This window comes from Akebia trifoliata, chromosome 13 (assembly GCF_017979445.1).
Source record: "Akebia trifoliata isolate Shusen 1 chromosome 13, ASM1797944v1, whole genome shotgun sequence".
In the NCBI taxonomy this organism is placed as follows: Eukaryota; Viridiplantae; Streptophyta; class Magnoliopsida; order Ranunculales; family Lardizabalaceae; genus Akebia; species Akebia trifoliata.
The window spans coordinates 29,195,324-29,205,031 of record NC_141387.1 but is presented as its reverse complement, the minus strand read 5'-3'; the positions used below and the strand labels follow the sequence as shown (position 1 = coordinate 29,205,031).

The window sequence follows — 9,708 nt, the reverse complement described above, 5'->3', positions numbered from 1 at the left end:
AGAGTATTCCTTGACTTGATGAGCACACATGCCTTGATTGATAATTGTTTCGGAAAAATTGAAAGGCATGTTGTTGCGTGATAGTTGCTTTGAAAAAACTGAAGGACACATGTGTTTGCCCGTTTGGATCGATTTAAGAGTCATTTGAAATTAAAAATCTTATATGCGTTGGTGTTTGTCGATTTCCAATATTTTATATGCATTGGTATTTGTTGATCTACAATTTGGTAAGCATGGTATTGTGACCTTTTTTCCTTGTTATTTCATAAATTTTCAAATTGGTGATCCTTGGTAAATCTACACTTTTTGATTCGGAAATTCCCATTCATAATTTCGTTTTGAAAATTGATATTTGGAGTTTTCTGATATGGAAATTATACAATTTTCTATTTAAGGAAGGATTATATTTATAAATTCCTGTTTTAGGAATTTCACACTTCGCAATTTCTAATTTAGATGGTTTTGCAATTTCATATTTAGAAAGTTCATGGATTTAGAAGTTTCTAACTCAAAATTGTGATATCTTTGGAAAACTTCTATTTTGGGAAAGTTTCATTTAAAAAAAAAATTCTAATTTAAGAATTCAGCATATATTTTTGAATATTGATTTGGGGAACTTCGGATCCCAATTTGGAAATTCTTTGAGTTCTAATTTGACAATTTCTATTTTGGACAGTTTAGGAAATACTTGCAGGTGGAATTTTGTAACTGATTTTAGATCATCGAGCTAATCAGGGCTTTCTCAAACCCTTCCATATTTTATGGAATTCAAAGGATGATCATATAACAGTTGGGACAATTTTTAGCCATAGGATTTGTTTGGCAAACCCAACATAAATTGATGATGATAATTGGACTATGACCTTGACCGTAGTCTCTGTATGTTGACCATAGGATGATCTTTGATTGTAGTATAGACCGATCGTCTTGATCGGGCGGGTTCGGTGCCTAACACCTTCCGAAACCAATAATTTGACCCCTTACCCATTTCTTTGATCTGTGGATCGATCCATATCCATTTAGAGTTATTTATGGTTCCTAGACCTAAATTAGGTGGCAACTCCCATTTTTCAAAAGTCCCCCATTTTACAAATGGAACCCCTATCCACTATTTAGTGAAGAAGGTTCGAGACGATTTCAGTGATTACATCTAGTGTTTGATTTTTTCTATTTTTTTCTTGTTTTGATTGAGTCGTTTTCTTATGACTTTGTACCAAGTTTGGATGGCATGAGGTAATGAAATGTGTTTAGCATTCCTAAGCAAACTGGGTGGTGGAACACATCTTCATAGGTTTATTGTTGAATTTTTTAGACCTTGGCGTCGTTGATAAAGGTGTTGAATGCTAGAAATGATAGCTAAAGAGGTAAGCTTAACCTTCATTAATGATATTTCTAACTTTTGAAAATAAGTTCCTTTTTTCCCAATTAACTAGAGTATTTATATTTCTCGTGGGGAAGCAATATACCCAACGGCAGGAGAGAGAAATATTCTTTCCTTAATTGATGATGTCATTTATGTTATATGTCAAACAGACGTTGGATTGTGATCAAATGGGGGGGGGGGGGGGGGGGGAGGGTGTAATAAAACATTATACCACTCTCTTAGTGAAGGAATAAGAAAAGAACAAGTTCTTAATTGATTCTACGTCCTTATAACAAATCGCTCATTCAATGTCAAATCATTTGTGAGCGAATTTGGTCGCTTTATAAAAGTTTTGCTTATCAAAAAAAAAAAAAGGGAGGGGGATAACAAAACTTTATACCACATACTCTCTTAATAAATGAATAAGAAAAGAACAAGTGCTTAATCGACTCTACGTCCTTCTAACACATAGTTGATTCAACGTCATAATTTTCACTTGGATGGTAATTAATAGATCAGAATTACAGTTTCAACGAAACTATCTGATCTTGACATTGTATAAAAATGAAATAGAAAACATAATCAAAACTCTATGGCTGGCGATAATTGCTAAAGTGTAACAATATATATAACCGAAATGAGGACAGAATTAACAATTATTATTGTTCCTTTGAAAGGATTTCTCTAAACTCAAACATGTAGCTGAGATGGAAGGAAAAATATTCAGGTTATCTAGAGATGAGCACATGTTTCTGATCTATCTTCTTAGAGAATCCCTAGGATTTTCCTTTGAACATTAGTGCTTTTTCCTATTTTATTTGGTATTTTTGTATGGGGCATTAAATACACATTTGAAGGTATTTTTGGTAAGAAAATAAATTTTCAAAGTGTATTTACTCCACTTTAACCTGAGCCTTACGATGCATGTTAACAAAACCATCATAAAAACACCAAATTAAATTTTCTTTTTTAAGAAATTATTAGAGGAAGAAAGAACTTTCCATATCTGCCACTATTCATCAATCATGTAATTCAAGGCTTTCAATCAATCGAACCGATGAAATAGGACGATATTCCCAAGGGAACCTTCTAGTTAATTAGCTGTACGATTGAATAGATGGATGAATCCTTGTAACTGAAACCCTAAAACAAGATTATAAATATCCTTTTTTCTAAAGACTCATCCTCCCTAGCCGCTTCTAGCAAAGACTATTTGAAAACAATGGCTACTCCTCTCTCTCCCTCAAATCGCTGGTAAGATGAGATTCCATTAGATCCCGAAGTCTTAGATTTTGGAGTTTAATTTCTTGTTTGAAGATAGGATACATTTTAACCATTTAAAATGAGATTTTATTTAAGACTAGTGCACTTTTTTTTATGATTGTTCTACTAAGAGAATCCAATGAAATATCCTTCCACTTTAGGATATTTCCTTATTTCAGAAGTAGGCTTTCAATTTTTTAAATAAAACCTAATTAATGTTCCAACCAATGGTACATTTTTTTTAAGGCAATACTAGCTTCAACCCACATCATTTTTAGGAAATACTAACTGACGGTGATGGATGACTCGTTGTTTTCATTATAACGATATGTGGTTTAGGCTGGATTTTTTAACCTAGTGGTCTTTCTTTTGGTTTTCGAGGAAGCAGCCATGAGAGTTGTAGGTCCTCCTCTAGGGTTCTGCTGTTCGTCTTCTTCTTAATATTATTTCTCAAATTGGGTCTCATTTTTATGTTTTTCTTTGTATCTGCTACTACTCAAATTTCCCAAGCCGAATCTTGTAAATGAAAGCTCATTCGCATTGTCAAAACATGCGCAATTCTCTGTTGTATAGTTATTAATTGATATAAATAAGTCTTCAAAAACTTTTTTTTTTTATGCTAAAACACCAACGCAATATGTTTTATTCTCTTGGTGTGTCTTCTACTGACCCAAACAAGCAAGAGTTATTTTGATTACATAGCTAAAAATCTAGAGCATAAGTTACTGAATTTCCCTCTGTGAACACATTACTTCCCACTGAACACTCTTCAAAGGATGCAGGAAATCCCTTACTTCCCACTCAACACTCTTAAAATATCCAGGCATGAACTATGGTGTCGTGCAACATATCTTGAGATAACAAAGAAAAGAAGAAGATAATTATGAATTAATTTCATAAATTTGATGCAGAACTTTCTCAATGACTAAAAGGGACTTATAATCTATGAATTTTTATTTTGATTGTAGGATTTATAATTGAGACTAAACTTCAGGGAATTTTGTAAAGATGACAGTTGGTTGTATTCTTGAGATAACAAATAAAAGAAGAAGATAAATATCAATTAATTTCATAATTTGATGCAGAACTTTCTCGATGACTTAAAGGGACCTATAATCAATGGATTTTTATTTTGATTGTAGGATTTATAATTGAGATTAAACTTGTGGGAATTTTTGTAGAGATGACAGTTGGTTGAATTTTTAAGCCTTTTGTTCGATCATGGAAATTAATTGAGGAAAGAGATGATGGAAGATGATTTGTTCTGTTTAGAATTCCATTTTTGTCTTATTTATTATAACTTCTTGATAGTGTTTGCTTACCTTCATAAGGTAATTAGGATTCATGAAACTAACCAATCATAGTTATACTCTAATTATATTGCCCTCCTAATTTATTTTAAATCAAGCAAAACTACTAGACAATTATATAGCTTTTATTATCCCTTATGAATAAAATAGATGCCAATTATATTAATAAAAGGAGATACACGTAATCACTAACATGCACCCTCAATATGCAGGTGATCCACCAAGTTATCAATCCAGAACACAATTCACTTATAAAGAAAAAATGAATTCAATTAAATTTTCAATATCTTACATGATGGAATGAAGTTTCGACATTGGAATACAAAAATTCTCATAGAATGAAGGAGAAAAAATTCTACAAAGCGAACAAGTAGTTCAATGCAAAAGCAAAATGAAAATAGAGGATGATGAAAAATTCTAAATTCATGTGAAGTGAAGAATAACAAAGGGACGTGGAAGCACTAGGCTCAATAGCCCTTCCAATGGAACATGGGTTTTTATTGGGCCAAAGGAAGCTTGATAATAGGGGATGTAGAAGCTTCAAGACCGGAGCTTAAAGCGGTGAGGATGATCATGTACCATTTCGAGGCATGAGATACAGAGTTTAATCGCTAAAATTTCAGATATTCAATTGAACTTAAGCCAATTGAGGTCACTTAATTTGTGTCAAGATGATAATTGAAATTTAGTCTGGAGAATTGAAAGGGTAAGAAGGAATTTGGTTACCCCATTATAAACGTGGAGAAGATAGACCATTAGAGAGAGATGGAATTTTTTTATATGATCAATTTTGAAGAAGAAGGTGTTTTCTTATCATCGGCTAATATGGGAGATGTGAAGAAAGGCTGATCAGCTGAAGTTGGAGTCTTATAAGGACTTGTCTTCCAAGATCTCTAATTAAATAAGCAAGCCCGTTTCAAAATATAACTCCCCTTCTTCTAATTCTAATGGAAAAAGTAAAGGGATTGGATTGAAGGTCTGGAAAAAGTCTTCAGTCTAATTCGATAAATCTCTTTGAGCATGGAACGTGATTAGGCTGAAATATTCAATTATAAGGAGATCAATAAAGGAATTCATACTTTTCGATGTTTAATTGATGGACCCAATCCATGTGATGACTCCAGTTCAGGTTTAAAAAGGTGTTTGAGACTAATTAAATGATTTATTAATGTTCATGCAGTCGCCTCCTTGATATTTTCAATTTGAAACATCATTTGTTTATGCTGCAAACTTGGCTATATATAGGTCTTCGTTGTGGGGTGATTTGAGAAGGTTAAGAGACTACTTACGATCAGTGGGTGGTGTTAGGCGATTTTAATACTATCAGTGCATTCGTTAATGGATGACTTAATCCATGGAATTGGGTCTCCTATCAATTGTGCCTGCCTATGTCGGTTTTGCAGGCTATTTTTGTTATTTACTTGTTGGAGAAGTGATTGCTAAGGCTTAGAATGTGGATGTTGGAGATAACTTTATGTATAGGGCAGTACTACGTTAAAAATATCAAAACGGCGAGAAAAGTGTGGAATAGAGGAAGGTTTGGGAGGATTGAGAGCAGAAAAATGATAGCCAAGGAAGGACTCCATGATAGGTTCGAGTCTTGCATTTCAAGAGAAGACTGAATTTACAGAGGTAAATAAAGCGTTCCCCATCGAGGAATCGGTCTTTACAGTGTTGACCTGCAAATGTAGAAGAGAATGCCAAGGTGGGAGAGCAACATAAATTGAACAAAGCTAGCTTATGATGCAAGAGACGATGCACTACAGCTAATGTTCAAATAATGGGTGCTATGATTATTTTTGGCCAAGCAAGCAAGAGGAATGCATCAATAAAACTTTTCGTACAAGAGTGTTTTGGATGAAATAGGAAATTAGGACCAGTATTAGGTCTTTCAAATTATTAGACAAATTTTAACTCGTTCATCAGCCAATCAAGGAACATAGAGCTCGATTCAAGCATTACATCTTAGCATAAAAAATCAGAACATCTATGTGACTAAAAACAGATATACCAGCAGCATACACCATGCTTTGCTCATCTCTAAATTAAAAGTGTATCCACCACCTGCAAAACCTGGATCAGCAATGCTACAGCCATGAACATTGATTATAAACCAATCTATTGATTTTGTCTACGACTTCCTCAACACACAACATCACTTAAAATATGTATCCTGCGAACTCTCTCCACCAAGCAAAGGTGCTATTCAATCGAAAATTTGAAAATGATAATATCTTTTAGTAATTCATTTCTCCATTTGATCAAGGTTCATCCCAGTACCATTTTGTCAGATATGGGCCACATAGCTCAACACTACAAGTAATCCACATGCTCCACAATTATTAACTTCCACTATTGATTGAGTAAATATAAATTGAGAAGTTTGATATATAGGCAATGCTGGGTAACAATTTAGTTGGAGATTCTGTTACAATTAAAAAACAGCTAGCAATCAATTTTTTTTTTGTGGTCAGTGAGCTGAGGCTATAGAGGGCCCCACCCTTAATATTAAAAACTGCTAATGTCGAACAAAACAAACATTTATATCCTCTAGGAGGATATTATGCAAGGCCCTCGGAAGATTTGAATAATTAAAAAAACAACAATTTTCTATAATTGAGCTCCTCTTCGCGCTAACCAATCTGCTGCGTTTTTTGTTTCTCTCCACTCGAACTCCAGCACAACCGAATTAAAGCATCTCATAACTAACTTAATATCCCTGACTAGGCTGAGCAATCTCCATGGAAAAGTCCATTCTTCCTTAATACTATTGATCGTGACTAACGAGTCCGAATTAATGACTATATCCGTGATCCCTTGCATTTTTATATGGTTCAAACCCATAAGGATTGCTTCCATTTCAATAGCATTAATGTTAATATGATTTGAACGACCCATACCTGCTGTAATCAGCTCACAATTACTGTTTCTTGCAAGAAAACCAAAACCTGCCCCACTCTCTGACAAAGAACCATCAGTATTTAGCTTGATAACTCCCATAGGAGGAGGACACCATCTAAAAATAGAGCTCACCTTTGTTTTAAAAATCGCATTACAACTCCATCTCTGAATCACTTGTAAGATTTCAGCATTCTTCGTTTTAATACCTTCAAGTCTACGACAAACATCAGCCATAATTATTCGATTCAGCTCCTGCCCATTCACTTCTTTTTCGTTGAAAATTCGTCTATTACGCTCACACCAAATATGATAAATCGTAGAACAAAACATAATGCTGAGAATAGGCTTTATAGGATGATTGCCACTGAATTCCACTTCCTCATCTATGCTCCCCACTGTATCTCTGTCAATTGCAGCCCAGCTCAATACTGATTTCCAACAGTCTCTACTGTAAGCACAATTGAAAAATAAATGATCGTTATCCTCAACATTCATACGGCAAAGTGCACATCTAGACACCACCATCACCCCTCATTTCCTTAAGTTTTTGCTGTTAATAGGCTTCTATTCAACGCCATCCAAGCTATAAAGGAATGACGAGGAACTTTCTTCTTATTCCATATCACTTTGAACCACGTAACCTCCTGATCATGACGTCTAATAGTGTTCCAAGCTGAACTCAATGTGAATTTCCCATTCGCAGTGGCCTTCCAGACTATTTTATCTTCTTCATTCGGCCAAGGAGAATGGTGCGCTTCAACTTGATCGGGAATTTATGAGAGTCGGATATCATCTCTAATTAGACCTTCCCATCCATTACTACCGGCGAAATCAGAAACCTTAGCGCCAATATTACTATTCATGCGAAGAACAGGCCTTCTAACGAATTGATCAATCAAAGCACCCCCTTCTAGCCAAGGATCATTCCAAAATAAAGTCTTAGACCCATCTCCCACAAAAAAATGAATCTGATCTTTAGTAACATCACAGACTTTCAGGATGCCTTTCCATGCCCAAGACGAATCTCTCGGAGGAAGACATCTACAAATGTTACCTTGCTTTACATACCTCCTTCTCATTCAATCAGACCATAGACTATTATTATTGATTAATTTCCAGAATAATTTCATCAGGCCAATAGTATTCCAATCTCTAAATCTTCTAATACCAAGTCTACCCTCTTCAAAAGGCCATCAAACTTTAGACCAACTAACTAAATGAAAGGATTTACTCAAAGAGGACCCACTCCAAAGGAAATTACTCAACAAGGATTCGATTTTGTTTATAACCACCACCGGTAAAGAGAAGCAAGAAGACCAATAAATTTGAAAATATGATAGTACTGCTTTAATGAGTTCAATCCTACCACCGAACGATAAAAATCTCAATTTCCATCCCTCAATCTTTTTTTTGAATTTTCTCAATCAATGGATAACACATAGAAAATGTTAAATGCGAGGAAAAAAACGGAAGGCCCAGATATCGAATTGGGAGATTTCCCTCTCTAAAAGATAAGGCATGAAGAATAAGATTCTTATTTGAACATGAATTACTGAAGAATACATTACTCTTCTCGACATTAGTTTGAAGGCATATGGAAAAAATCATCAAGGAGCACTGATATGAAAAGCAGATTGACTACAATCTTTGGAAAATAGAACAATATCATCGACAAACATAAGATGACAAATATGAGAAATATTGTTCTTAACAGGAATAGAAATAAGATTCTTCCCAATTCCATCTTCAAGCATGCAAGAGAAGCCTCCATAATAATAGTGAAATGTATATATAGCGACGGATCAAAAAAGGTGCTGTCGGTGTAATGTTACTCTCCCGTTTTGATATTGTACTCTTGATCTCGTTATCTCTCTCGATTTCGATCTTGCTTTCTCTCGATCTATTTATCTCTCTCGATTTCGATCTTGTATTCTCTTGATCTCTTCTTTTGGAGTGCTATATTTGATCCGAAGAGATCGAGCTGAATCAGCTAGGCTTATTGGGAACGAAGTTTTAACTCTTACAAGGACTACTTCTTTGTAGTCGATTCTTTCAACAAAATCGTTAGAGACAAAAGAAGAGTGGAGGAAGCAAAAAGATTTGTAGTCATTGAAACGATAAGGAGGAGATTTTAGAAACAGCGGAATTTCAAAGCGAGTAAAGATGATAAAGGCTGAGGTCTAGGGTTTCTCATAAATCAAATCAATGTAACTCTCTCTTTGTGTTTGTGTGTGTGTGTGTGTGTTGCAGATCTAGGGTTTGTTGATGATTTTCCTAGTTGATTCAAGAGATCTAGGGTATGTTATTCCACAATGACTCTACTTCATGCTTCTTCCAATCTCTTCTAATTCAATTCTCAATGACTTTATTTCATTGGTTCTGACTAGTTGAGCCATCTTTGATTATTCAGAGAGCTCCAAATGTATTGGGAGAAAGATTTTTACATCTCTATATGGTTTCTATTAGAACTTGAAGATTGATGAGATAATGTAATGCGTCATTCTTCGTTCACAGAAAGTAAATTGATTGTTGCTTTCAAGGCAGTTGAAACATGGTGTTAGCATGGATTATTAAAAAGAAAAATGTATAACAGTGTGCAACAGATTGAAAAATAAACATTAGATTTCCATCTGTATAGTTCTCTATATTCTTTTTTAATAAAAGTTAACAACCAGAATGGTTGTTTCTTTATTCAATTTTATAAATACTCTAGTTGACTTTTTTGTGTTCCCACATGTGCTCTTTCTTAACCAAAAAAGCAATTAACAATATTTGTAAATATATACAATTGAGCAAGGTGTGGATCATGAACTATGTTCATTTTCTTTCTCAGTATGTCAGTAATATATTGTGACATCTGTACTATGCTTT

At 34.4% G+C, this 9,708-nt stretch overlaps 1 protein-coding gene across 1 annotated transcript; it reads right to left on the bottom strand.

Moving 5' to 3' along the window:
- Window positions 1–5,543: 5,543 nt before the first annotated feature.
- Window positions 5,544–7,362, bottom strand: LOC147388229 (uncharacterized). The gene is made up of 3 exons (XM_086420302.1): window positions 6,575–7,362; window positions 5,948–6,023; window positions 5,544–5,615 (listed from the first exon to the last, which is right to left on the bottom strand). The coding sequence occupies exons 1-3, from the start codon at window positions 7,360–7,362 to the stop codon at window positions 5,544–5,546; spliced, it is 936 nt and encodes a 311-aa protein (XP_086276428.1).
- Window positions 7,363–9,708: the final 2,346 nt, after the last annotated feature.

Excerpts from the sequence above, each read along its gene's own strand:
- LOC147388229 (XM_086420302.1), bottom strand. The coding sequence starts at position 7,362 with ATGGTGGTGTCTAGATGTGCACTTTGCCGTATGAATGTTGAGGATAAC. Across the intron at positions 6,024-6,574 it reads ACAAAAAACGCAGCAGATTG|CATTGCTGATCCAGGTTTTG; the intron begins GTTAGCGCGAAG and ends TCATGGCTGTAG. Across the intron at positions 5,616-5,947 it reads AAGCATGGTGTATGCTGCTG|GTCAACACTGTAAAGACCGA; the intron begins GTATATCTGTTT and ends CTACATTTGCAG.